Here is a 27,985-nt window from a genome sequence, read left to right as displayed (position 1 = left end):
AGCCAATGCAATCAAGCCACTTATGTCTAAGTCAGAAGCTCTTCGCAAGTCCAGTCCTCGTAAAAGCCATCAGGAAGGTAGCGCCGTACAACCAGGGGAATCTTCTTCTCCTGCAATTCTTTGGCAGCAATCTGGAGGGGATCCGTCATACCCTCTACGTCGATCAGCACCGGAGCGTTACCACTGCGGATATGTTAGCCCTTTCGGTGCCTCTAGCTTCGATAAGCTGGCAGCATACCTGATTTGAAGTGCCCTTGTACCCAGCACACGCGCCTTTTCGTACTTGGTCATGTATGGCGTGGTTGTGCGCTTCTCGTTGGGAACTCTCTTGTCCTTTTCACTTGTAACTGTATTCTTGGAGGCTTCTTTGGCTGCAGCTGCCGCGTTGGCATCGCCTGACACTACTACATTGTCGTCATTGGGGTCGGCATTGTCTGGGTCTTCGCCGCCGCCGGGCTGGTCGTCTTCGTCGTCCATCAGATCGGGTTCCGCTTCCTCGTCAAAGTCGATGGCATGGTCATCCCCCCTGTAAAGGTTAGATGGTGCTCAAACATATCCTGCCGTTTCCCTAGGTAATGCGCCTAGTCAAAGAGAAAGGGCGGACGTGGTGCGTCGACATACATGTCCCCAGCATCACCGCCGTAGTCGTCGCCGCCGTAGTCAGACATTATCGCGTAGAATGTGTGAGTATAAAGGTACAGGTGCGAGTAAGTTACGAGTATGCGCGTGAAGGATGATGCTGCGTCGTGTTGTGCCTAATGCGACGGTCAAAGAAAGTTCGCGATCAGAAAGCGCAGGGGTCGGGGCCGACACTAACCAGCTAGCCCGAGAACTCTTGGCGCATGAAAATACAGTGGGTCTTGGAATTTGGTCAGTACTCTCCGCGTTGAAGAGACGCCTTTACTAGACACTTCAACATTACTAGCACTGCCATGGCACCAAAGCGCAGAGTTACTGAAGATTCGGTTTACTTGCCACCAAAGAAGCTTCGTACAGGTTAGCTCACTCTGTATACTAGACGTCTATATGAGCTAACATTCTCGGAGGTGCTGCGGAGGTCAAGACACCTGACCCCGACTACGCTTCGGACGATTCTGGCGACTACAAGGTCAATTACACGGACAATGGGACCCTGAGGGCGGAGAGCGAGGCCCGACGCCAATGGAACTATGTTTGCCCTACGTGTGCCCAGCGCTTCAACAGACCGTGTCGCCTCGAAACGCATATGCGAAGTCACAACAAGGAGCGCCCATTTGCCTGTGTCGAACCGGGATGCGACAAGACGTTTCCGCGCAAAGACCACCTGCAACGTCACCTCAAGAATGCCCATAGCGACCCGGCCACCGAGCGAACCTTCGTATGCGACTGGAACGGGTGTGGGAAGAGTTTCACCTCCAATGGACGGCTACAGAGGCATCGGGACGTTCACGGATCCAAGTTCTACTGCACTGAATACCCACCATGCAATGAAGCTTTTAGGAAGGCAAAGGCGCTGGAGGCGCATGTCAAGAGTCAGCATCTAGAGATCAAGCCGTACGCTTGCGCTCATGTGGATGAAGAAACAGGCGAGAAGTGCACAAGCGGGTTCCAAACCGAGGGTGCCTTGCGACGCCACATGGAAAGGGCGCATGTTGATACTCGAGAGCAGGGTCACTTTTGCATGCTGTGCATGGCCGCCAATAACGAGGCGAAAACGGCAGCGACCGAGTCTGACGATACCTTCAATCCACCATCTTTCGCGACAAAAGAAGAGCTTGAAGCGCACACAACCGAATGTCACCCACCTGTATGCGCCCAGTGTGGCCAACAGTTCAAGAGCGCATCCACACTCAAGACGCACTTTGACAACGTGCACGGCGATCCGCAAAACCAACCACAGTACCCTTGCCCAAGACTAGGCTGCGACAGTATCTTCAATCGCAAGCACAACCTCAGCGTACACATCCAGACTGTTCACGACAAGCAGTTCAGGTACTCTTGTACATCGAACGCTCTCCAGAACTCGAAACACGCAGATCTCAAGGCCTGGAACGGAGAAAACGCATGCGGTGCTTCGTTCAAAGCCAAGTCATCCCTCGACCAACATGTCCGGACACATCACCTTGGCCTTGGTAACCGCAAGGAACTCCGAAAGGCCGCCAAATCGAAGAAGAAGCCAGAGCCATCCATGCTTACTATGCTTACCGGTGTGGGCTACGAGCAAGGCCGCGACGTACCTTGTCTGGTCAAGACATGCGAGTACCGTTTCTACATGGACCGCGATCTACGCCGTCACTTGCGCGCAGAGCACAACATTCCCGAGGACGAGGTAGAAGAGCTGATTCAAGAGAGAGACGCTGTCAGCGGAGGACAGTTCTGGATTGGTGGCTTCGACGATTCAATGAACATGTTCGACTCTGCTACGCCTAGCATGCCGGAGACGCCCGCCCCGTACTTTACAGAAGGTGCGCCCACATTGCCTTATCCTGATACGAAGAGTTCGGATCTCCCACATTGCTTCTTCGACCAGCAATTCGATCATCTTTCGCTGCTCAACGAACAAGCGGAGTTGGATATGCAGATGGGGTTGGGCAACTTGCCTCCGCCTGTAGATCCTCACGGTGGTGTTCACTGGGACATGCTTGCGCCGGTTGAGCAGTACAACAGCGACCCTATCCTTCGCTAAGGATGTTCCTTCGCTGCAGTAGCAGTGGTGGAAGTAGTAGCGACAGCAGTAAACGATGATGGGCACAGGGAGAAGACAAAAACGATTATTAACGTAGCAATGACTAACGACGGACAATTTCATTTCACACAAAAGTACCAAGTAGCAAATAGCAGTAGCACACATAGATACCCCTAACCTGAAATACAAATACCCAATACAACCCATGACAAACTCCACTCCATAAGCTCCAAAATACACACCCACATACCCAACTTACCCAATCCGGCCAGTTCTCCCAAACACCCCACAAAAGAAGAAAAAAGCCAAGCCATGGATGTTAGCAAACATGCGTTCCTCACCTGCTGCACCCACAGAATCCTGCCATACACAGCCTAGTGCTAGCTAGCGTACTGTAGTTACCCCTTCCTGCCCTGCCCTGTGCCCTGCAACCTGTATGTGCGGGGAGAAGCGGGGCGCGTGCGGTTACGGTTACGGTCTAGTTTGGTGGGAAGAGGGAATTGGAAATTGTCATTATTCTCCGATGGAAGTGTGTGTGTGTGGGTGTGTGCATAAATTCTGTACTGGACTAGACTGGACTGGACTTGTTTTGGCCCCGTTTCTTGCATAAGTGTGTAGGAAATGTAGGGTAGCTTGCATAGGGCGAGAAGATGATGCAGTTGGTAAGGTGGGGTGGGGCGAGAAAGGATGGATACACGCATGCATGGGAGAGATGCCGGTAGAGGTGGGGCAAGGAAGGAGCAGGCTGAGGAGGGGCAAGCTTGGAAGGAATCGTGCCGGCCGGCAAGCAGGAGGGCAGAGCTAAGCTAAAGTGCGGCCGTCCGCCTGGGCCCCTCCTGAGATAAAGCTGGAGGCTGTGTATGGGTAGGTAATGGGGGCAAGCTAGTGGCAGATTGGATTAAATGACGTGCATGTACCAGAGAATGCGCCCTGGAGAAATGTAGGTTAGAGCTAAGTAAACTCTAAGCTACTCATATTTCAAATAACGTACCTAGCTGTTTAACCTTGTAGTAAGAATGACAGAAAGCTTGGAGTTATTTCAAATAATGTACACATTGAATGCTAAATTTGTTCTTTGAGGCGAAAGAGGGTACAAGCCATGTCATCTCACGTCACATCACATACAGCCGGACAGCGAGATCATCAGCAGGACAGTCATCATTGCACATCTAGACCCCATCTTCAATCCAACTAGATACATGAGAAATATGTTATTATTTCCAATACAGAAAGGGGGGGATGGATATACATGTTCATGTTGCTAATCAGCATCATTCGTCATCATCTTCTTCTCGCACAAGTACAACAAGGGGGGAAAGGAAATACAGCAAGACGATAAAATCAAGCTCTAGAGTGACGCAACGAGGGGTATATAAAGTCCAACACACACACGCACACACAACGAAATTGCCTTCAATGCAAACAAATGCCGTTTCGCCGTCCATAGCCTGGAAAACGCCACGCTGTAAGACGAGGATGAATGAAGATGACGAAAATACGGCAACGCGTCTACAGGCGTAGAAATACGGCGCAAATGAAGGGCGCAATCAGGCGGCTGATACCGCGGCTTCGAGGTACTGGTACAAGGCACTAGCATCGGAAATGGTGATGGCGTGATCGGCTTTGCGAGGCGGCCAGGTCTCATGTTCGAGCTTTGCATCCAGTGTCGTGTTGTTTTGCTCCTCCCAGCCCTTGCGCCACATCTCGAACCTTAGGTCCCATCTCTGCAACAACCTCTTTCTTCGTGTTGCAATGAGTCCCTCAAGTCTTTCCGACTCTTTCTTGTATTCCGCTTCTTTTGCTGAAACCTCCTTTTCATAGTCGGCATCCAGTTGCTCCAGCTCGGCTTCCTGTGCTTCCAACCTTCGCTCCATATCCACCTCTTGCCTTGCACGTAGTACGTTGATTGCACTCGCATGCTTCCTTGGAAGTTCTCGTTGTGTTGCTTTTTGCCGCTCTAGCTTCTTCAAGTCGTCCTCCGACACGGTGTGTGTGCGGTCTTGCTCCTCTCTTGTGCCCACGCAATAAGCCTCGATGTACTTTAGCGCCGTGCATACGTTCTGTGTCTCTTGGGCGTGCGCTTTGATCATGTCGTGTTCGGCAAGAAGCTGGCGTTCTTCTAAGCGTTCAAGATCCTCGGTGTGCTACAACTCGTCAGACGGGGGTAACGTGCATGTCTAGCCTAGATACATACCTGCTCAATCAGTTCTTCTTTTGTGACATCGTGCCGGACCTTCAACCGCTGCAGCGTGGTCTGATGGTGTGCCTCCAGTGCCTTTCGCTGAGTGCACTCAAAGCTTGATACATGTTCGAATTGCTCCGTCTGCTGCGTCTTGAAGCTCTTGAAAGCTTCGTTTGCTAATGCTGCTTCGATGTTGATTGGCGCATGCCTGGTACGCTTAGATGGCAGGTTGTCTGCTACAATATCGCCTTTGGTCAGATTTGGCAGCCCTATTGCTGGTATTCCAGCTTCGCAATAGCCAGAGTCGCGGAACGTGGACGTGGCCGGCGACGGGCCTTCGTCCTTTTCAGAGATGTCCGTCTCCTTTGTGAGAACAATCTCCAACACAGACGGTGGTAATGGGTTTCCGCAGCAATTTGGCACAAGATGTGTGGCGCTCTTAGCGCCACCGTTTGTCGCTTCCAGCATATGTCCGCGGACATTGTACGCAGACAAGGAATGGCCACATTCTAGCTTTGCGTCTCTATGGTGTCGGTGGTGTGTGACGTTGGCGGTGCAAGCATTACTGTCATCCCTGGTGAGACATGATGGTAGCCTACTGGCTACAACAAACCTTGTATCTTTGCGGAAGATGTTGAAAATGGCCGAGCCACGCTTTTTGCGTGGTCGCGGCTGCCGTTGGGCTGTCGGGAGGGAAACGGCAGAAGGCGAGGCGGACAGAGGCGAACATTGCACTGACCCGATACCAGGCCCAGGACATGGAGTGGCTTGCTGGTGCTTCTCCACCGACCGTGTCGGACGTGAGCGTGAAAGTGATCGAGTGAGCATCTTTGCCGAAAGGCGGTCGCTAGGATAGAGGTGGTCTCTGGAAGTACGAGAAGGCGCAGAAGTGAGGGTGGTGGACTGGGTTTCGTGCGAATGTATGGATTTTGAGCTCCTCTCATCGCTGTCCAACGTCATGGACGAAATGGCGCGAGCAATGGTCTTTGGGGCCGGCACGAAGCGATAAGGGTCGGCGATGCCAGATTCACTAGCAAGCAGCACTAATTCGGCGTCGAGCTGATCCTCAGTCTCATTGACGGGCAGATGCAGCGCTTCGGCAAGATAGACGGCATCGTCGAAGATGGGCGCCGTGCTGAGGGCGGTGGGCGGGTCCCATTTCTGGTCTGGCATTGCGCCGGAGCGCGCATGCATCTGGGCGATGGTGATGGCAGGAAGCTGGCCTACCGAGACATGCGGGCGGTGCACGTCGTGTCTACTCCGGCAGAGACCGACAGCAAAGTGTGTCGGTGGGAGCTGTGATCGCCAACACACAAGTTTGGGCGGCCAGCGGAGAGGTGCAGCAGAGCAATTGCAATGGCGGATCAGGAGTCGAGGCGTCTAGACGTGCGTGTGGGGGTTCAAGACATTAGGAAGGAGGCACTAGCCAGCCCACTCCTCGCCAGGCCTACTTTTTGATCATCTGCTCGTCGAGGCTTGCAAGCATCCGAACTCTTGTGCTTGAACGCGATACCATTCGCCCATGCCAATGTGTTTACGACCTTCCTCTGCTAGCTCTTGATTGCGTCAGCGGAGACTGCACCATGGCTTCGAAACATGCCTCTACTCCTCAGCATCCACCGCTGTTTGCACCCTGCCCCAGTGAAACCGACGCAAATCTCCGACTGACGTTACGTCGTCCTTGTCGTCATGTCGCACATCCTCCATTGCCTGGCTCTCATGGGGCAAATGTGTTGGCGATCTTAAATCGCCAACAAGGCCATCGCCGGCCTAAAGCGGCACCTAGTACACATCTATATCAACCTACCGCGTCTGTCATCTGTAATACTCGGCCTGTGGCGCCGCCCGACTGCACCGTTGGATTTCAGACCAAACCTTCGGTCGCGGTCCCGCAGCCACTTGTTCCCCCATTGCACTTTCACCCAGTCTTGTTTCCAGAGACTGGGCAGCTTACGCCGGGAAGGCCCTTGCATTGCTGATGATATCTCCGCGACGGTGGTGACACAGTCAATAGCCTAGCTTCATCAAGCAGCCGTCTCGACACGGGAAACGACGCGGCCTGCTACCGTTCCATAGTCGACCACCAAACCGATCTTCAGCTAAGCTCGGACCGGGACAAGGAGCACCTTGCGGACAAATAGACTTTATGTCATCGCCTCGCTCCTAAACCTACTCGTACCTGTTTGGAAACATTTGTCAACGTCAAGGTATATCAAGGCACCGTTCCTAGTTTCGTGGCCGTGCGGGCGGTAGTTATTACGGGCCTAAGCGATATGTACAACGTACATATGCAGCCAAGATGCACGTAAGAATAACTACAGACTCCACTACGTCCAAAAGCTGTTCCGGGCAGTGCTTGCAAACTTGCCAAAGTCAAGACTAGCCTTGATCAGCCTTTAAGTTGATCCGCTCGCACAATAGCGACGTGAAGATCTTGGGCAAGCAGTTGCTCAGCCTTACATTTGCTCTAGTCATCGTCATCCGTAGCACCCACATTGTCAGAAGCGGATTCTTCTTGCAGTAGCCCTTGATGTTCCAATCAAGACGGATTTGTTGCTCTACTCGAGTTTGGGCTACTCACGATAGGTAACAGGCCGTTGGTAAGTCTTCGTGAAAGCAAATGGTAAGTTGATTTTGACACTGCCTAGCTGTATCACGGATTCCCATTCCCCTTAAACAATTACTCTGGCAACAACACATCTGACTCAACTGCCGCGCCCCTGATCTCATTGATTCTCTCATCTACACAACACACACCTCTCACCATCGCCGCAACGCCCTCCTCTTTCAGCTGCTTCTAGACACAATCGCCGCTCCCTTGGCAGGTATATTGACCGTAGACTTTCCAGCACGCAGACTTTCCAGTACACTAGAGACGTTGTTAGCTCGAATCTTTTGGATTGAAACGTTGAGATATCCTTACATGTACTCCATTATCAGCACACTCTCCGCAACTCTTACTTTCTTCATTGGGGATTTTGCCGATAGGATTGAGATCAAGCCCGTGGACGGAGAGCGCAAGCAGGGCGGTAATAACCATGGTCTTGAGGTTCACCATTGCGCTTTGGGTCTATTTATTCATGAGCCAAGTTTAGTATTATCAGACACTGTAAAACGCACCTGGTATGGGTTGAGAGGAAAGAGGAAGAGGTGTGATCGAGTCGAGGAGAGTTTTTCTTATATGCTATGGGTGATCAGGATACGATGGAAGGTGAGGAATGATTGGGGAGCAGAGTGGGCGATCAACACCCATTATATACCACACAGATGTTGCCGTAAAATACGATACACCCCCTAAGATCTGCTCGGGACATCAGATTTTGGGGACATCCGAGCATCGGGCAATGGCTTTCATCGATATGCGCGCTGACAGTTGGTGGGATCACCATGAATCGGCCGAGTAACCACAGTCCGCAACAATCAATTAAGTGGGTCCTAGAAGGTTCAGATTGGATTGATTGATTACCGCTTTAAGCCTAGTAGTTACCTATAGGAGTTTAAGCCCTACCTAGATAGGTAAGTGGGTCTAGGAGAGTGACCGGATTGAATTGATTGTTGCGGAGTCTACGAGTAACAACCCGTCATCTATCATATCATTATGCCATACAACATATCGAGACTCAAACCGGTTGTTGGACGGACCCACGCGGGCTGAGATACCTTGCAGTGTCCTGAGTAATGTGGGCAGATAACCCAAGTATCAGTGACTTCGAAGTAAAAGGAGACGCATACAGATGAGATGTGTGTGAATAGCTTTCCCATCGCCAATATGTCGTTACAAGACCGAACTCTTCAGTTTTGTCTTGTTCCTATTTTGTAACAGTAACCATCCTTCAGAGTATTCTGGATGCTCTGGAAATCGGAGGAAGAAAATTCAATACACCGGCTTACAGCCGTGACTACTCCGACCTACTCGGGGTACGTGTTGGCATCTGGGACAAGTCGTATCGAAATCTAATTGGAATTGAATAACTACAGCAAACACTAACGACTCACTGCTTCGTGATATACACCAAGACTGTTCTACAGAGAGCTGGAGGAAAACCACAGATTGCTAGACCTGAGACTTTGCGACGTTAGGGGGATTACGTATTACGTCACATGATGCGCCCTTGGAGATTCCCGCAGAAAGGAAGTTGGGATCGACAATTTCTTATAGATTGTTCAGAAGCTTGGCGTCGCTTTACGTGAAACACTATCGCAGTGGCAGTTGGCGGACCAGTATATACGGGTCTAAACGACTACGTTGTATGTACGCAGCTAACATGCCTAACGATAACTACGTAGAGACAACACTGTGACGCCTAAAAGCACATCCAAGGCATTACATTCGCATGTGAAAGATGGAAATAACGGGTTTACTAAAAAAAAAAGCCTCGAGGCTAGCTCATGAGGTGTAGGTATAGTCTTGTATAGGTAATAAAGACACACAAAAAAACCCAACGAAAAATATGGATACAGGGTGGGGAAAATAAATAAGTACAGCAGCACATTATGCAACGATTGCTCTGCCAGAAACCTATGCTGGAACTGAGCTTGTAAAAGATGCTTCCCAGTCTCCCGAAACGCCGAGTCATGCGGTGATTACATAGGAAAAAGGGTGGCGGTTAACCAGAAATAAGGACCCAGAGTAGGAAAACTGTAATGGGTTAGTACCATGTCAAGAGATGGAGGTTCTGGTGGTACGTACATATCATCAGTACACCAAACATCTTTGCAACGAGCCACCTGTTGCCCTGAACGCGACTCCAGTACTTCATCAATTCACGCTGGGCGCCCTCGACATTGTCCACAACATCCTCAGTGTTTGCGTCTATGCGCTGGATCTGCTCGCCCTGCTCCGATACCATCTGAGCGAGCTGGCTGAAGATACCTCCCAGTTCTTGAATGGTCGATTCTATCGACTCAATTGCCTGTCCTCGCTGTTGGATATAGGCGTTCTGGGGCTGAGCCTCTTCCATGAGCAGCAGCTGTGCGTCTGATTGCGGACCACCACGGGTCAGCGCCGAGGGCCCTGAAGGTTCGAGCGAGAGCAGATCCTGCTGCACTGCGTTTGTGTTTCTGCCGAATCCTCCTGGTGAGCGTCCTCGCTGGGGTGTCTGGTACAGCGGAGAGTCGGTACGGCTAGGATCCAGGCTGCTGTGAGATTGCTGGGCAGCGGTCGAGAGAAACTGCTCTGTCCGCGAGCGTGATGCCTGCATGTTCTTGGTGCGCACCTCCAACACATCTTTGAAGTTTGTTCCCACGTTCTGCAGCTTGTCTTTCAACAGTATGACGACATTGCTGTTGTGCTCTCCCTCCTGGTCTACACCTGGCTTTGACTTTGGATGTTGCTTTGCGTTCATCTGCTGCAGCGACTGTACCTGACCAGACAGCGCAGTCATGTCCTGCTTGATGACAAAGGTGAGCTCATCGAACTCGACGGGCCGATCGTCGAATAGCGTCTTGCGCTTGGCAAGTTGCGAGAGGCGCTCTAGTTTCTGCATGGTGCTTGCCACACCTCGCGCAACTTCCGCAGCATTTCGTGCGAACTCTGAGCGTTGACGCTGGGGACTAGCGCTCGCCTGTGTCTTCTCTTGTGCCGTGAGGAGCGACTGCCGTTGTGCGCCCGTCTTGGACTGCGCCTGCCGCCGTTGGGCCTGCGCGAGGATAGACCGGAACTCATCCGTACGATCCTGTATCGAGACGGCCATGGTGGTGATGTATGTGGGTGTGTGTGTTGTTGTGACGCGGAAATCTGTCCGTTCCGGGGGGCGTGGGGCGTGGCAGTGATGCGATTGCAGCGCGCGTCGTTGTTCACAGCGGGGTCTATCGGGTATCCGGCGTCAATCGTATGCAGATATATGCAAATCTATGTCGGCGTGCGTTGTGTTTTGTGCTTCTGGGGGATTCAGGCCGAGACGTGAAATTATGTTCGTGTAAAAGGGTTGGAGCGCGGCCGGGGTGAATGGATTGGGGAACGTGGTTAGTTCTCAGAGCGGCCCATGTCTCAGGCTGAGGACTGCCCTGCGCCACACTTGGCGCCACACGTGCCTTGGGACGGAACAAAGCTGTGGCGCTGGTCTTCCTAGCCGCGAAGCCGTGCGGAGAAACAAGTGCAATACTTCAGACCTCGTCATATTTGTTGCACCTCTCACTCTGTCACTGTCTTCGCTATCCTCACTGTAGATTAGTCGTGTCATCTTTGTCCTCGATTGGGTCGTGCTTTTCACAGGCGCAGCAGGTGACGTACGTCTGTCTTCCCGCGAAGCTTGAAGCCGAATCGTCCCTCCCGGCTTACTCCAGCCACGCTTCCTACCCAACTCATTCGTCGCTGCATCTGCGCACTACCGATAGTAGCATTGTCGCATAGATATCATCTGCCGACAGCCGCTCTTTGCTTCTTTCTTTTATGCGCAGTAGAATATAGCAGCATTTGGGCTTAGTCCCGCGGAGCGCTGTGATAGAGTCGTCGTGCGCATACCCAACCCTCACATCAAGTCTACTGCATCATGTCTGGCCCCTTCCGCTTCAACCAGGAAGAAGCCCGGTCGCCGCTGTAGGTTGCACTTCTTGACGTAGTTTGCCGTGGGCTGACCCTACAATTAGCGACCGGAGCGCCTCTCCTTTCACCTCCGGCCAACCCGTGTCCTTCAAGACCAATGTTAATCGCGCCAAGACCAAGAAATGGGTGCAAGCAAAGAAGAACGCCTACGATGGCGACGATTGGGGTGAATATGACGAATATGACGAATATGGCGTCAATCGGGAGCCAGAACAGGTCCAGACACCAGCACAGCGATACTACGCACAGCGCACCGAGCAGCCGTCGCGGAGCTTTACCGATCCCTCTCAGCAGGCGCCTCTTCCCAGGGGCCGAAGGAATTCCTTTGAACATGGAGAGGAACAGCGTGCCTTTTCTTCGACTATACCGTCTGCGCATTCGGGACATGCGCCGCTACATGTAGACACCCAGGGACATGCAAGCAGCAGTAGTAACAACCAAGGTCGTGATGATGATAGCAGGAGCGACTTCAGCCCGACTGCCTTGCCACCGCCGCTTCAGACGCGTATCTCACAGGTCCCTACTGACTTTAATGCAAACGCCAATACCCAATTCCCTCCAAGGAAAAGCAGCATAGGAGCAGGAGCGTCCCCAATTGCTACTTCTCCACGATCACGCAAAGGCAGCCAGACTGACAAGCCGCTGCCTTTTATTAGACCAGCGGATATTTACAAACGCCACCAGGAAGAACAGGCACGCGCATCGTTGGACTCAGGGCGACCAAGTATTGATTCTCTGACTTCCCCGCTACCCCACGATGCAGCATCAACCCAGGACGACGGCAAGTCGCTGCAGCCCATGGAAACAGTTGTAGAGCGCAAGAGCGAGTACTTACCTGATTTTGATGCTACATCTCTGCCCGCAGACAAACAACCGTCCCATCAGCAGGATGACGAGGGTTTGCGCTCTGTTGTTGATCAAGCATTCACTCGCACTGATGAGTCGCGCTCGGTTCCGCCAACGCCCATATCAAACGATTCGGGCTCAGACTTGTTGCGAAGCAACACTGGTAGTACCTCTGGAATCAGTCCAATCATGAGTCGCGTGCCCAGCTCTGCAACATCAGCGCTGAAAGCCCGCAACCAGGCCGAAGGTAGTACACCCGCAATTGCAGAAGAGCCTAGCGAGGCGACGACACCTGTTACCCAGCCAACGTCCGCGATCGCCATTGAACCTATGCACCGCGTTCCGCGAAAACCCTCACCTGGCCACTCTCGCAACTTCTCGAGCTCATCAAACCCCCGCAGTGGTCTAGCTACCCCGACACGTGGCGACAGTCCGGCCCGGTCACCAGTCTTGACGCCCAGCAAAGGCGTACCGGAACCAGTATCCGCCTTGGTTACAACAGAAAGCAACGATTCGTCTGAAGCAATGGAGGGTGGTCTCAAAGGCCCATCTGCTGCGTATGCTGCCCGTGAGGCGGACATTGCAAGTGCCGCAAGAAAGGGCTCCGATGCTGGAGCTTCCGATTTGGGTGCAGCAGAGCGTCAGTCACAGAATACCTTTTTGGATTCGCACAATGCGCAATCTCCCATTGAAGATGTTCTACCACGCGATCGCTCAGAGTCGCCAAGCAAAGGTCGTGTACAGGCATTAGCTGGCAAATTCGGTGAGGTCGCCTCTTCGAGACGTGGGTCCACACAGTCGATCCGTTCAAGAAACAGCGTTCAATCGTGGGAACGAAGTCGTGACAACTCTCGTTCAGCTTCACCAACGAAAGCTAGCCATAGCAAACCCAGCAGTCCTGTTAAAGAGTTTCGCCCCCATCTTCCTGGACAGTGGGAATCATACGCCACCACGACCATGACACCATCAGAGCACGGAGAGCAGGACCGAGGATTGAACCGCTCGAGTAACGATCTGACATCTCTCGACAAGCCTGACCTCACTCCAACAACGCCCAAACAACCAGTTGTTGAAATCACTAACAAAGAGACGGAAACATCTGACCCGATCTCTGCGCCCAAAGACGCCGGAGCTACAACTGTGGGTGCAGATGAAAGCGCATCAGACAACCAACAGGAGAAGAGACGCAGTAAATATTTACCCAGGCCCCTCAGCTATCGCACATTGAATTCTTCTCCAAGTGCCCCGCCAAGTCCTCCTGCAAAAGATACGCCAGAGTCTGAATTTCCACCACCTGCGCCATTGAAAGACAAGCCTTCGGAAGCTTTCAAGAGCCAACCGGAACGGCCAACTCTTGATCCTCAATTAAGCACTGAGACGACAGCTGAGGATGAAGAAAGTGATCGTCTACGGAAAGAAATTGTTGCGAGTCTCAGTCCGTTCGGGACCTCAGAGTCCCTGGCAAATGATCCGAGCCGTAGCTCACTCCAAGCAACCAGCCCCGAGGCAAACCGCGCGAGTTCTATACTACCCAGTGAGTATGAAACGTACTGGGCATCAGAAGATCGCGCTTCTCGGCAGTCATTCCAGGACGCCGAGCGCAACGCCCAGGTTGAATCACCAGCAGCAACTGTCACCTTTCTTCCGCAATCGGATGAACCAACGAAACCGGTCATAAACAGTCGCTTTAGTTGGGAAGTAAGCAACCCGCGGCTTCAAGCGCCAGACGAGCAAACACAGAATGCATCTACGGTTGAGCCAACAAAGTCCTCCCAGGATATCAAAACTCCCTCACCTACGATGGAACGAGCTCCAGAACTGGAACATGAGTCACATCCTGAAGGCATTCCCGACTCATACTTTGGGCCAGGTCATGCGCTCGCAGTCATCAGACCTGAGCCTGTCAACGAACCTAACAGACCGGCGCCTTCTCCGCCTGCAGACCCCATACCTGTGGTCCCCAGCCCCACTCGAGAAGAGACACACTCGCCCGGTCTTCACGTTGTCAATACCGAATTCAATCAAGAAGCTGTGGATATACCTCCACGTCTTAGCGCGGATAACCGTCAGTCCAAAGAGTCCAGCCCTGTTGAGAAACAACAGCCAGAAGCACCAGCCCAACAGCCTTCAGAACAGCATGCGGACGTATCCCCTCTCGAAGCACCCAAGACGCCGACCGTGACACAGGAGGTTTCGGCAAAGTCGCCAACCTCGGACAAGCCTCTAGGCGCTCGTGAGATTGCGACACTGAATTCAGCGTCGGAGCGAATTGAAACCTACAACAAGACGCGCGACTACTGGGCGACAGCTGATCATGGGCTTGGCAGCTGGTTAGCTTCTACTCTCGAAGCACACCCCGAGCTAGCCACTCAGACCTACCCAATACAGCGAGTGCCTACGTCGTCGACACGGCATAGACACACTGGTTCTCTTCTGTTTGGAAAACTCGCCGGTTCTAGTAGCAACGATGTGGGGGCTGAACAGCATACGAGCGCCAGCGCACCTGTCCCAAGTTCTCCCGCTGCTGCCGCGCCATCTAGCTCAGGATTTGGTGGACGAATTGCCAACCAGCAAATGCAACTCAAGGGCAAGGACCTGCTCCATACTGCTAATGTACTGAGCGGGAAGGGCATGACCAGCGCCAAGGGCTTTTTTGCTAAAGGCAAGAGCCGATTTGGCCGCGAAAAGGTAGATAAATGATTTCTTTGTTCTTGTATGGCACAGTGTAGGATTGTTCCAAAGACTCTTTTCCTGACGGATGGACTACGGCGTGTGATAGGGCGGGCTCGTATGGAATTCGAATGTGGCGTTTTGACCTGCTTTGGGCGTTTTCATTCTTTTCCAATTTACGGCCGTATCCTCGCTTGTAGCTCCATAACGATCTCAATGTAATCTCAAGGCTAAATTACAAGTCGTCCGACTTCACACCACTACATATTGCAAAGCTGATGTGATGCCTGATGTAGGCTACTTCGCATACTCGAACGGAGTCGGCACCTGCCTCTCGCAATGTTTCCGAAGAACCTGAACTGGTGGTAAGGAGGTCAAGAGCACCGACAGGGCTGGCGGCAACGTTGATGCGCTCAGCAACGCAGAAGGAAACAGAGAGTGCAAGCCCAGGCGAGGAAAAGAAAAAGCGCCGTTTCTCCTTCTCCACGCAGTTTCGCCGCGCTAGTCGATCCAGGAGCAGACCGAGTAGTGTTGCATTGCCCAACAATATCCCGTTGGCTTTGGGCACGACGCCCAAGCCATCACCGCCTCGCGAGCTTCATCAGTTTTTGATGGGTGATGATCGGGGAAACTCCTTCCACAAGGGTCCAGATTCTTGGGATAACGTGCCGGGTGTGCCACCGACGGCATTGAACTCCTACTTCAGTGCCACTACACCGCAACGTCTCAACTCGGCTGAATCACGCTTGGGAATACTGCCGTCGCCGGCAAAAAGTGCATTTTCAAACCCGGATAAGGATGCGGAACAGCACGTGCCTCCCGTACCTGCTATTCCGGATGAGGTTGCGATCAGACATTACCGGCGCAGATCCAGTCAGGATAGTGCCAGCCATCGAATACTGCAATCTGTTATTCGGTATGCGACGCCTCCAGTACCTAGTAGACATTCAACGCCATCAGCAATTACTAGAGACATCAAGATACCTCAGTATGCACCAGTATTGGATACGGGATCAGGCGCACAAGAGAATATTCGGGATAGTGGTTTCCTGTTCGGATTTGCTGATGAGGCGCCAAACGAGGCGAGAAATGATGATGACGATCTACCACCAAAGTTGCATCACGATGCCCCTTCGGCTTCTACATATGAACGTAAATCACCCTACACGTATACCAACGAGTACATGAATGTAAGCGATAATGATAGCGACGACGAGCGTCTACGTGGGAGAGACATATCTACGTTACCAGGGCTGGACGCGGGGCAAAGGGCCGACAGCATCAGCCCGGTACTAGCCCCTTTCGCAGCAGGGTTCGGTGAAGCCTTGAAGATCAACCATGGGCCGAGACAAGATGACAGTGATGGCATTGCCTCGACAGTGGACAAGGACGCAGAACGCGCTCTCAGTCTCGTCTGGTTCACCAAAAGTGACTTGCAACTGAGCAAATTGGCTGTAAAAGACGCTGCCCGGAAACATGCATCTCTACCGACACGGGCGATTTCATCTTTGAAAGGGAGTATCGAAGATCCAGGTGATGTGCTGGATATGCTGGGCTCAACGGGTTTTGGCGAGATTACAACCCCAGCCCACCAGCAGGTCGAACGGGACGGCGAGACTTCGCTTAACCCTGGTCGAGCGGGGGGCAGTGTTGCTGCTGACAGTGGCACCTTGCAGACGCGCCGCGTCTCCGCGTCGCCCATCCATCAAGTAGGGGACGAAGCCAATTCTTCTGCTGCATCATGGAAACACGTTGAGATCGATGTTCAATCGCACGCCGGTGCAGAGCGACTGGCAGAGATGAGAGGTGATAGCAGCCTCGTCGCGCCTCCCGCGCAGGTTCCGCGCATCGTCCAAAGTAGCCCCGGAACGCCCAAGGCTACAGAATCGCATGCCGACAATTTCCAGAACACAATGTCAAATGGCCAATTCCGGGATCAGGCTGGTTATCCAGACTTTAGACTGCAGACCCAACAGCTGCAGGCCTCCAACTCTGCCATGGTCGCTCCAGAGAGATCGAGATCCATTCTCTCCCAGATCTCTGCCATGGTTTCTGATGAGGGCAGCGCTCCGTATTCTCAAGCCTCCACGGGGAGATCCACTCCGTCTACCATTCGTCGAATGCAACCCGAGTCATCCATGAAGCCGTCAATGGCTCCAGCACAGATTCCAGAGGAGAGTCCGACGTGGCATACCCACCACCCGGCAAACGGCCAAGACGACGATTATGATCTTTACGCAGATCACAATGGAGTTGTGAAAGATGTGAGAGATGACCGTGGCCGGCCGTTACGGATTGCACATTCTCAAGCGTCCGCTTCAGCTGGGCAGCCACAGCCAATCAAGTCATCTACGCCAAATACAGGCCCTACACCAGAGCCACGAGATGAGGAACGACCGAGATTCAGCTTTGAGCGTCCAATGAGCTTCATCTCAGGTGCTAACGACCAAGATGGCAAGCCCCAGGATCAAATCAATCGATCAAACGAGGAGAAAGTACCCGATGGGCTTCAAAGTCACGTGCAGCACCCTTTTGCACGTCAATCAGAAACGGTATATTCCACAAATCCACCGACACACATGGATCTATCGCCAAACCATGCCAGACCGACGCCAGGCTCGGGCCAGCCCAAGAATATCCTTAGAGCTGTCAAATCAATCGACCCTATTAACAAAAACATACATCTTAATCCTTCTCATCAGCATGGCGAACCGAGTTCCCGACCAGGACCGTCTGATAGGCATGATATCAGTGGACAACCGCAGGAGAACGGCCCGATCTCGAACCGAAGCTGGCACAATGCCATGGGACGAAGAACAGCTTCAGGGCAGCCAGGTCCATCGAGTTCTATGGATTACCCACAGGATCTGGGACGAGACCAAGCACCGAGGAATCAGTACGAGTCTCATCAGCAGATGATGCAGCAGCAAGCACAAAATCCTCAATCACAGGCTCCTTCCGCCCAACCGCCTGCCCAGGAAATCCTGCAACAACAGGAGAAACCTTCAGCTAAGCCCGGGCTATCGTCAATGTTAAAGGGTCTTGGCGCAAAGGCTCAAGTAAGTTCAAATGATCATTCAACCTCGGGTAACACGTCTAATCCGGGTATGAAGTCACTTCCGACAACATCCAACGGCCTTCAGTCAGACACCAATGGGTTTCCACATCAAAACCAAGATTTTGTGAATAGGACGATAGAGCAGCCAAGATCTTTTGAGCCACCCATTCGCCCAGGCATGGTACAACAGTCGTTCCCCAATGGCGTGGAGTCCCAACAACCTTCCGTGACGTCGCACGCTGACACGCAGCCCCGTCGACCGTTTACAGCCGGAGCACCGGAAACCAACAAAAAGAAAAGATTCTCTGGCCTAGGTGCGCTATTTGGTCGAGGCGTTGCAGCGGGTGACGGACTGACTGCCAAGTTCAAGTTATCAAAAGAGGACAAGAAAGCACAAAAGGCTCGGCAGAGCTCCCCTGCGCCTCCAGCAGTGGTTCCAGCTCCTCAATGGGCGTCTCAGCAACAGTCACACAAACCACCGCAGTCTGGGCTGGCATACTACCCTCCTGGGCAACTCCCACCCCATACTGTACAAAGTGTTCAACCTGTTGGGCCGGGCTATGTCTCCACGCAGAATGCTCAAAATCAGTATGCACAGAGGCCACTGCAGCAGTCGCAACAGACACAGCCACCCCAGCTGTCAATGACGAGTGCGCATCCAGGAGAGGCTTCTGCATTTCTTGCAACAAAACAGCGGCAAGTGGAAAACCGAGCTAGACAAAGGGATTTCCAGTCCCGCCAGACTGATGCTCCTGAGAACCGTGGTAGGCAACCATTATCCAATGAACAGGGTGCCTACGCTGCTTCTCTAGCCGCACGACAACAGGCAGAACATGATAGACAACAGCGGTTATTGCGCCAGCAAGAATCGTATCGAGAGTCACGAACGGAACAGTTCCAACCACCGCATCATAGGCAGCCAAGTGGGCAAGGACAGAGCGTCTACGGCGATTCTCGACATATGCAACAGCAAGCACAGCAACATTCACATCAGAACTCTCCGGACTATTTAGTCCACCAAGCCAGACTAGCAGAACAGCAACAGATGCAGCGAGAACAGGGGCAGCCCCAATATGAACGTGGTGAAGTACCACTGACCGGCGACTCTCAGAATCAGATGCAGCGACAGCATTCTTCTCCACCACCGACTCACAACAATGCTTCTAGGCCAAGCTCCCGCGATTCTTACGAAGATCAAGTTCCTGTCTCCCAACCGGCTACTTTTCCTACAGTAGAGCCCAGGTATGAAGCGCCTCCAATACCTGCTGCATACAGTCACGTGTCTGGTGCCTTTGTGTCTCCTTTGGATCGACCTTACCTACCTCAGCATGATTCCGGAATGCATGTCTCACGTGATGAGTTCGGCCGGCATTATTCGGATCCTCGAATGCCAGCAATCTCACCCCAGGTTTCTGCACGGTCCCACCCTCCGAACCATCGTACGCATTCAGATGCCAGTACTGTGTCTGTCGTATCGCCGATCTCTAACTCTCCCGGGATGCCGAGTTATCCACTGGTACCAGGAGGGCAACGGGCCCAGAAGCCAAGAATGAGCAGCATTTCCGAAGTGCATCAGCAAAATCGGCCATGGCATCTCAACTTCCCAGTAGGAACTACCGAACAAGATATTGTCCGAGCACGTCAAGATCAGTATATGCAAGCGCGTTTCACTGCTCAACAACAGCAGCAAGCTGAGAGAGCCGCCGGGTCGCCATCACCACGACCTTTAACGCCCACATCTGCGCCTCCACATGTTCAAGTACATGGTGGCGGATTCAAAGAGGTGCTGCCTCGCAGTTCGCCACAAACCCGAGTGTCGTCGCCCAATCTCCGTGGGGAGTCTCTAACAGTTCGTCGTATTCCAACGCCCGTGCAGCCTACGCCCGTACATCCTGGAGAATTCCCACAGCACCCAGAACATCCACCACCTATGTTCTCCGACCCGAGTATCCTAGTCGGATCTGTAAATTCGAATTCAACCTTACCACCTCCGCCTCCACCGCCGAAGATACCACATAGCCCTATGGGACCTACGTTCCCCAACACGATGTCGCCATTGATGAATGGGCAACAGCACATCTATAATCACCCATCGCCAGATCACAAGTATAGAAAATCACCCCACAATATACCGCAATATGACGAGGAAGTGTCAGAGGAAGCCCCTCCTTCATACGATGGTCCTGGAGTGACCAACGACGGTTTGGATAAAAATAGACCGGAGGTACCTCGGCCGCCTAATATTAGAACGGACATGGACATGGAGGCTCGCCGACACTCAGACACTCGACGACGCCAAGCTTCCATCGGGATTCTACAACACCCGCAACCAGCATCAATGGCTGCATCGCCCCAGCGTACAGAAGCAGACATGGGCGCTGATTCACTCCGCCTCCAGCTTTCCCGCCAAGAAAATCTCATACACATGCAACGCCTGCAGCGCGAACAACAGCAACGCGAGGTTCGTCAACGTGAAAGGCGGGAACGAGAAGCTGCGAGGGCGAGAGCAAGGGAGCTTGAACGCAGCGTTTCCGGTGGCGGGCAGGTCGGTAGTCTTCGCAGTGTTGGCGGTTCGTCCAATGGAGGTGCTCCTGGCTGGGAGAGACGCGGCAGTCATAGTAGGCCGGTATTTGAGTTGCCGGCTGACGATGATGATGAACCGACCATGAAAGCTACTAGCTACCCCGGACAGGAATGGGTACCTCCCATGTGGGACGTCGACTGAAACCCAGTCTACTTTTTCTTTGTTTACATTTCTTTTCGGGCTTTCATCTTGGATATACGCCACATCGTCGTTTCCTTTCTTGACTTGTTTACTTTTGAGACGGTCAACTATTCGGTCTTGCGCATGTTCAGGTTCTTTTTCACATGCGCGGAAAATTTTGGATACCCCCACGATACCTTTTCCTTACGTACACGTCATATACCATTCTTCACTTCTTCGGTTTTCGCTGTGTACATTTGGCTGAGATACTTCTTCTGTGCGGAGGTCTTTTTCGTAGTGCATTATCACGTCTATAGTTGTTTTGTCGGCAGTATTCTTGAATACCTAAGCGTTTGTGCACTTGCACTTTTATATATGTATTCGAGATGTCCTGTTACATCTATCAATAATTTTGCTGGTCAAAATAATTAAAATTAAATCGTTGCATCGAGTTGTGAAAGGTGTTAGGTTTTGGTAATCAATGTGGGCCCGCTATTTTGGTCTAAGATGACTTTTGAGACAGCAGGCTAGGGGTTCTCTTTGACCGCGAATTTGCTGCGTTGATGTAATCATTTGAGGACTTTTGGATGCGGTAGTTCCAAAACTTTAACTCAAAAGTCAAAAAAAAACATACAACAGCGGGGATTCGCCAGTGGTCACCCACCTGACTACTAATCCGCCGATACACTGGTTAACTAGGGCTGAGCGGACGGGAAGCCGTGCTTTCAGTGTTCTATGGTCGTATGTGGAAGAATACTTCGTGAAAACCTTTGTTATCCCTATCCTTGACAGCATGACTTCTAGATTTCTAGCCTTATTACGTTGGAACTCTATAATCTTGATTGCTCCAGAATCTAAAAATCTCCAGTCCTCCACGACCCTATAATAGCCCCTCGTCATGGCGTCGCAAACCAAGACTATGTCGAACCCATAATAAACACATAATTATACGCGTTGAATACCAACAGACCATCCTTCTTTCACGCCGCTGTCCCTATTGTTCACCTAAGCTGTATGGTCACATAGCATCACAGTGTCATTTCACTACCGAACAAGCCCAAGAACCCAACTTTCACCCATATTTACATTTCACTCCAGCGCCGCCGCACTAAGTGTCAGCTCACAATCACTTAAACAGCCTCCCCAGCCCGCGGCTACTGAAACCCCTTACTGAGCCTGCCCACTTGAACAAAATCTACTTCGTAAGTCAGGTGAGAGTTCAATTTTAGCTTTCTCAACATGACATGCATTTCTCACACCACTCAATCATGTTGCCACGCGCCCGGGCGCGCCCGCATTCTCCTACACTTCTCCCACCCCCGTCCTTTCTTCATCACCGCTGCTACCTCTTCTCCCTCGTCTACGCGTAAATCCTAACCTCTCGGTCGCGCTGTCATTGATTTATCCAAGCCACTGGACACATTTCAACCCTTTCATATGCATTCGTTCCCAGCGTTTGGATCAGGGGCGGGGCTTGTATATGGCGAAGCCGAAACCGAGACTGATGACGCGGAGGCTAAGGCCGACGACGATGGACAGGCGGAGCTTGAAACCCTCACATTCCCAGCCTTCGATCCCGGCGCTAGCCGCTCGGTCGTCTTGCCTCTGCCTAGATATCTCCAATTCAAATGAGCATTGCAAAGACATGACTGAGACTGAGACGGTTAAGTCGGGGTTCCCGTACCGTTTACTGTATGCTCTGTGGCCGGTGGAGGGGACGACGTTTTTTGCGGAGATGGGTGGGGAGGGGGAGTGTATGTCTTCTGCCACGGTTGCCGCGACGACGGTGACGGAGCAGCGCGTTGGCTTCTTGTAGGCTTTGCTGTATGACGTCCAGGACCGGGAGTCGTTTCGTTGTCGCGAGTGTTTAGTGAAGGAGGGAGGGTTGTTGCATGGGGTTTTGTTTGGGGTTAGGGATGATGAAGAGGTTAAGGAGACTGTAGTTACGAAGGTGGACGGGGAGGTTGTTGCTGTCAAGGTTGAGGCTGAGGTTGAAGTCGAAGATAAGCATGACGGACGGATGGTGGCCTAGTAGACGACGATGTATATCGTGTCTACTTTGATGTGTTTTCATAAGCAGCAGTATTTCAGGCTGCATTTTCATGCATCGGATGGGTCATTTAGTATCCTGCGCGGAACCTCTTGTTGTATAACGAGAAGTTTTGATATATATAACTAGTACATGATCTACAATACACCTTAGATTCCCCAACTTATCGTTCCTTCTTCTGTATAACGATCCTGTGCGCCTGTTTTATTCTTGTGTCATGAATGATGACACCCAGAATACCTGTATTGACCAAAAAGAAGAACAGACTAGAATACCACAGACCTGGTAGAAAGGTGGAGATGCCATTGAACTCCAGCTGGAACCCTTGCTGTAGCCAGGCTACCTGTCCGACGATCCAGAAGACGAGCGCTGTGATGCCGATTGAGGTTGGTTGTAGAAGCGTCGAGTCGGGGAGGTAGTAGGGGAGGAACATCATGTACCAGAGGAAGTACTGTGTAGGAGATCAGCATGCTTGGGGGGTACATGGAGGTGGCGTACGAATTACCTGGCTTGTGCAGACTTTGTTGAAAGTGACAAACGCAAAAGTCTGCGCTAGCATCGTGCTTGGTAGATCTTTCTTTGATAGTACAAGTGGGATGAATACAGCGCTGAGGAGTAATTGCGGAAGAAATGCCAAACGCGGTAGGTCGAATGAAGGCGCACTTTGTTGATCCGGAGCAGGATAGTGAACCGGTTTGTCCCCTGGCGAGGAATTATAATAAAGAAGTGTATTGTAGGGCGAAAAGTTGTGGCGGTGGTCGCTACGGATCAAATGGTAGAAATAGCTGTGTTCGAGGAATGGCCATCCATACATGGCGTACATGGCAATGTTCAGAGCCGCGAAGGTGACGAGACTGTAGATGGCCAAATAAATTCTCTGTGCGTTCAGAAAGGACCAGATCTGTTCGGATGTAGTGTCTAGAGCGGCTGACTTGCGCGTTCCGGTCTTGGGGTTGTCGAGAAACCAGACAATGGAAACAGCGTAGATGAATGGGTATATCTTGAAATGTACCGCAAAACCCAATAGGAAACCAGCGAGTGGTATGCGCTTCGCCAATACGGCCCATAATAGAGCCGTCACAAAGACACCAAGTAGTCCTTCGGAGCTTCCTCTCGTACTGATGGTAGCTACCATTGGATTCAACAGCCATATGCTAGCAAATTTCAAAGCCCGCTCATTATCCATCTTCTTGTACTCTTTCAAAATGCGGAACATCATCCATCCGGCAGCTACGTCGCCAATAGCGAACAGAATCTTCCCGAAAGAAAACCAGAATGGGCCAGACCAGACTGTAGGATAGATGAGCCATGCCAAGAGAGGTGTATAACGATACGTGTCTCTTGCGTAAGGCGATTGGCCGCGTGAGATGTATCGCGCAGCATCGGTGAAAACATAATAGTCGATATCCGTATATTTCATCGGAGAATTTGCATCTTGCCAGAGTCCATAGATGAGGAAGATGGCACGGAGGATGATGGATGTTGTAAAGACCAAGGGCGGACTGCTGAAAAAGGAGGAAAGAGCCATGCTGTCATGGAGGAATGCGAGACACCTGCGTGCACAAAACGACGCTAGGAACAGAAAAGTACAGACGGAAAGAATGAATGGAGAACCGAGGGACTCCGGATGGCAGCTCAGGTTCGTAGAAGGTGCTTCACCTAGGTAAGAGCAGCCGAGAGAGGCTAGTCCATAAGTGGGTTAGTGTCACGTGCGGACGTGCTAGCGGGCAATAGCTGCGTTTGCTTGACGTCGTCTATAAGACACGATCAAGCCAGATCAATGGGGCTTAAGAGACCCAGAGACGGAGCAATGGCGGAAGAGAAGCCTGAGCAATCGGCATCGGCCTTTGGGGCGATGTTCGATGGTTTCCGCTCAGAGCTGGATCAACATCACGATCGCCGAGAGCGCATCATCAAAGCATCACGCGACATCACTGCGGCGAGCAAGAAGATGTAACATACATCAATTAAATTCTCAGTCACATACTAACAGCTACTAGCATCTTCACCCTCCAAAGGTGTGATAAGTCCAATGACACCATTCGCAACACCATCTAACCTGACTAGGGTTCGCACTGTCGGTCAAGCATTCCCTCCATGGGTGGCCAAGAAGAATGCCGAATACTGGGATATCATCGAAGATCGATACAAGAACATCGCTGCAGATGTACAAGGTCTCAACGCGTATCGATACTCGCACAACATCACAGGCGGCAATCAAGAGTTCATGGAGGCGCTCAGCTTCCAACACTACCTGGAGACGCAATCACTCATTTCTTATGACGAAGTCAAGTCAAGGATCGCTGCTATGAGCGGTGAAGCTGGACCGATTCCCTTCACCCCAGAGGACTACATACTAGGCGTTTGCGACATGACTGGCGAGCTCATGCGCTTCTCGGTCACAAGCATGGCTACTAGCGGAAAGCTCCCAGCTGGAAAGCCAGTCGATTCAAACAAGAGGCTCAAGCAAGATAACGACCAAGATGAGCACGCGGACAAGATGGACATTGACGAACAAACACCTGCTACGACGGAGACGCCAAAGCCACGAACCGTCTTGGATGACCTAAGAGCAATTCGCCTGCAGCTTGAGATGTTTGATGTACAAGGTGGGTCCAAGTTTGCGTCTGAGCTGGAGACAAAGAAGATGCCGGTCATGCGTGAGTGTGTGGACAAAGTGGAAAAGGGACTATATGGACTCACAGTGCGTGGCAACGAGAGGCCCAAGGGATGGATGCCAGACATGGGCAGTGCCAAAGTTGAAGTGGAGAGTTACTGAGCATGTGGAGGGTTGACAGATTCAGCGACATGCCTCTGGTAGCCATCAGTGAAAGTAATCAACGATTAGTGCACGGCCACAAGACTACACCAGCCACCTTGATGCTTCGGTGAGACGCGTACATTTATATATGCCTAAACTCATGCCGCCAAGGTCACACAGTATAAAGCACCAGACTAATCATCTACTGTACATTCACACCTGCGCCACAGTGGCTTGTATTGCGCCCCCACTTGGCGTGAGCACCTCATCAATGGTTCGGTGATGCGGGCCCGAACTTCACTTGCCCAACCTCACAGTCACACCCGCGACTACGATGCTCTGCGTCATGCTCACCTCTCCACCCGCTCCCGCGCTGCCACGACCCAGCGCAAATAGAATGCGCACGCCCTGAAACACTGCGCCGATACCTTGGGATTGCTCTGACGAGTGCGACCAACAAACCCGCACTTAGACGTGCTCAAGCCGGAGCCCCATCGCTCACAACCCGAAACCTTCGCTTTCCACAGCGGCGCACGCCACCAAATTGAATTGCAGTCATCCACCGACGCCCACTGTGAGGCGAACCGACAATCATGCGTCGCAGCACCTTTCCGTCGCGGCCTGTCAAGCCTGACGTCGCCGTGCGTGCACCCGAACCGCCGAAGCGCAAGGTATTCAACTGCATCGTTGACGACACGGCTCTGATTGCTGGCGTCAAGAAGAGCACGCGCGATGGCATCCGCAAGTGGATCTTGCAAGACGCCATACGCCTATTTGTACCGCTGCATAGTAGGCTATAGTATCGCAGCTTCCTAGCCCCCATACTAACATTGCGATAAGCACTCACTCAGCTCCATCGCCTCAAGAATGGTACCGAGCGCATCAACGCCGATGCACGTGAAGCCGTCAAGTGGCTCGACGAAGTCACCTCTAACGAAGCCGCAAGCCGCGTCCAGCTCGAAGGCGTTGACGAGGCATACACTACATGGGCAGAAGTAGAGCAGTTCCTGCTACCTGAGACACTGCTCTCCATGGAGGATAGCGAGTCAGACGATGATGGCTATCACGAGGATCTCGAGAGTTCCTTCAACGCCCTCGACATGTCTGATGAGACATCTATGAGCTCCACGCACAGCTTCGAGCATGTTTCAAAGACGCCCGGTTCGCCACAGTCGTTCTCGAGCAAGTACTCGAAGCCTGCCGAGGGAATCGCACAAACGGAAACCCCTACTATGACGACTGAGTCTCCTAGCCGCACCGCTCGCAACAGTAACGAGATTGGCCGTGCCGACAAGTCGGCCAAGGGTGCTGTGCCTACCTACTTCCAACCTCTCTTCAACCACATCTTGTGGCGCATCAACCAAGAGGGAAACCCCGACACAGCCCTGGAGTCCTTCATTCTCCTCACCAATGATCCTACCAAGCAAGCGATCGCCCAAAAGTTTGGCATCCGCGCAAAGCGCCTAGAGCAGCTTCGGGATGCTGTTGCCCGTGAAGACCGCGAGTACAAGAACCATCTGACTATCCACAAGATTGAGGTGGAAGCGACTGCCGCCAAGACCAGCACCCCGATCGTACCCAAAGCGGTAGAACGACCCAAGTCCAGCCCTGCGCATGAGATCAAGCAGGAGGAGAACTCGGACGATGAGGATGAAGTGCTATTCAAGCGCGCCCCACGAGGCCCGGCAGCTACCACTCCCAACAACCAGCGCGTCTTCGACCCGAACGACTTCGCACGCACGAACCAGCACCAGCCTGTACGCGGTGGACGTGGTGGACATGGTGGACATGGTGGACATGGTGGACATGGTGGACATGGTGGACATGGTGGACATATGGCCCCTCGAGGTCGTGGCGGTCCAGCTTTCCGAGGCCGTGGCAACTTTGCACCACGCGGTGCATACGTTCCCCCTGGCCCAGCTTTCCGAGCACCGCCTGTCCCTCGTCACGACCCGAACGCACCTCTTGATCCCGACTCGTTCTCTCGTCCTGCCCCTAAGGTAGGCCCAGTCCGCGGCGGCAACCGACGCAAGTTGTGGGAACCGAATTAGGCATCCGGTGATGAGCGTCGTCAACAGAGACGCACTGATTAAACTCTTAACTACCATGGTCGTCCGAACCGGAACGCGGAATGCTGAAGAATGATCGAGACATAACGGCATCAATCAGCACATTAGAGGCTTGAGCCGGGACAGTCGCTGTAATGCTACAGTCTGCACCATTCAAAGGTCCTTGACAGCTGAAATCGTCTGGTCAGAAATCCGAGCACTGGTATGTTGGAGCCGCGTGGCCCTACTATATGTCCACGTTCGGTCAACCTCCCAGCGGTCGCTACATCTGTGGCTGCTAGTTCAGGCTCGACCAATACACCCACACAAACACTCTCTTGAGGGGTACATGGTACCTTTTTTTTGAGAGCACTTCTCTCTTACATTGTTTTTGCTTCATTTCTTCTCGCCTTGATCAAATTGTACGGAAAATTGGAACCGTCTCATACTTTATGGG

General features: G+C 52.3%; 11 protein-coding genes across 11 annotated transcripts; 6 read left to right on the top strand and 5 right to left on the bottom strand.

Annotated features, from left to right (window-relative positions):
• Positions 1-26: 26 nt before the first annotated feature.
• Positions 27-668, bottom strand: PtrM4_043990 (RpoZ, DNA-directed RNA polymerase, subunit K-omega; the record flags this gene model as incomplete). Its single annotated transcript, XM_001937294.1, has 3 exons — positions 27-183; positions 239-526; positions 622-668. 3 exons carry the CDS (start codon positions 666-668, stop codon positions 27-29), a joined length of 492 nt encoding a protein of 163 aa, XP_001937329.1.
• A 264-nt stretch (positions 669-932) lies between these two features.
• Positions 933-2,665, top strand: PtrM4_043980 (Zn-finger protein; the record flags this gene model as incomplete). The annotated part of the gene is made up of 2 exons (XM_001937296.1): positions 933-996; positions 1,047-2,665. 2 exons carry the CDS (start codon positions 933-935, stop codon positions 2,663-2,665), a joined length of 1,683 nt encoding a protein of 560 aa, XP_001937331.1.
• Positions 2,666-4,212: 1,547 nt separating this feature from the next.
• On the bottom strand, positions 4,213-6,020 carry PtrM4_043970 (Trichoplein multi-domain protein; the record flags this gene model as incomplete). The annotated part of the gene is made up of 2 exons (XM_001937297.1): positions 4,213-4,809; positions 4,860-6,020. The coding sequence occupies 2 exons, from the start codon at positions 6,018-6,020 to the stop codon at positions 4,213-4,215; spliced, it is 1,758 nt and encodes a 585-aa protein (XP_001937332.1).
• A 1,624-nt stretch (positions 6,021-7,644) lies between these two features.
• Positions 7,645-7,905, bottom strand: PtrM4_043960 (uncharacterized protein; the record flags this gene model as incomplete). Its single annotated transcript, XM_001937298.1, has 2 exons — positions 7,645-7,716; positions 7,771-7,905. 2 exons carry the CDS (start codon positions 7,903-7,905, stop codon positions 7,645-7,647), a joined length of 207 nt encoding a protein of 68 aa, XP_001937333.1.
• A 1,549-nt stretch (positions 7,906-9,454) lies between these two features.
• PtrM4_043950 (uncharacterized protein) lies at positions 9,455-10,333 on the bottom strand (the record flags this gene model as incomplete). Its single annotated transcript, XM_001937299.2, has 2 exons — positions 9,455-9,486; positions 9,538-10,333. 2 exons carry the CDS (start codon positions 10,331-10,333, stop codon positions 9,455-9,457), a joined length of 828 nt encoding a protein of 275 aa, XP_001937334.2.
• Positions 10,334-11,338: 1,005 nt separating this feature from the next.
• Positions 11,339-14,937, top strand: PtrM4_043940 (uncharacterized protein; the record flags this gene model as incomplete). Its single annotated transcript, XM_001937300.2, has 2 exons — positions 11,339-11,385; positions 11,436-14,937. The coding sequence occupies 2 exons, from the start codon at positions 11,339-11,341 to the stop codon at positions 14,935-14,937; spliced, it is 3,549 nt and encodes a 1,182-aa protein (XP_001937335.2).
• Positions 14,938-15,314: 377 nt separating this feature from the next.
• Positions 15,315-20,690, top strand: PtrM4_043930 (uncharacterized protein; the record flags this gene model as incomplete). The annotated part of the gene is made up of 1 exon (XM_066104503.1): positions 15,315-20,690. One exon carries the CDS (start codon positions 15,315-15,317, stop codon positions 20,688-20,690), a length of 5,376 nt encoding a protein of 1,791 aa, XP_065959067.1.
• Positions 20,691-22,106: 1,416 nt separating this feature from the next.
• PtrM4_043920 (uncharacterized protein) lies at positions 22,107-22,301 on the top strand (the record flags this gene model as incomplete). Its single annotated transcript, XM_066104502.1, has 1 exon — positions 22,107-22,301. The coding sequence occupies one exon, from the start codon at positions 22,107-22,109 to the stop codon at positions 22,299-22,301; it is 195 nt and encodes a 64-aa protein (XP_065959066.1).
• Positions 22,302-22,882: 581 nt separating this feature from the next.
• PtrM4_043910 (ArnT, 4-amino-4-deoxy-L-arabinose transferase and related glycosyltransferase PMT family) lies at positions 22,883-24,247 on the bottom strand (the record flags this gene model as incomplete). Its single annotated transcript, XM_001937301.1, has 2 exons — positions 22,883-23,170; positions 23,225-24,247. 2 exons carry the CDS (start codon positions 24,245-24,247, stop codon positions 22,883-22,885), a joined length of 1,311 nt encoding a protein of 436 aa, XP_001937336.1.
• Positions 24,248-24,529: 282 nt separating this feature from the next.
• Positions 24,530-25,498, top strand: PtrM4_043900 (RNA-binding protein translin family; the record flags this gene model as incomplete). Its single annotated transcript, XM_066104501.1, has 3 exons — positions 24,530-24,672; positions 24,720-24,737; positions 24,787-25,498. 3 exons carry the CDS (start codon positions 24,530-24,532, stop codon positions 25,496-25,498), a joined length of 873 nt encoding a protein of 290 aa, XP_065959065.1.
• Positions 25,499-26,073: 575 nt separating this feature from the next.
• Positions 26,074-27,665, top strand: PtrM4_043890 (uncharacterized protein; the record flags this gene model as incomplete). Its single annotated transcript, XM_066104500.1, has 3 exons — positions 26,074-26,269; positions 26,321-27,237; positions 27,660-27,665. 3 exons carry the CDS (start codon positions 26,074-26,076, stop codon positions 27,663-27,665), a joined length of 1,119 nt encoding a protein of 372 aa, XP_065959064.1.
• Between the last annotated feature and the right edge of the window lie 320 nt (positions 27,666-27,985).

The sequence above is a fragment of the Pyrenophora tritici-repentis genome, chromosome 10 (assembly GCF_003171515.1).
Source record: "Pyrenophora tritici-repentis strain M4 chromosome 10, whole genome shotgun sequence".
Lineage (NCBI taxonomy): Eukaryota > Fungi > Ascomycota > Dothideomycetes > Pleosporales > Pleosporaceae > Pyrenophora > Pyrenophora tritici-repentis.
Note: the sequence above shows the minus strand (reverse complement) of the source record. Positions and strands in the feature narration are given on the sequence as shown.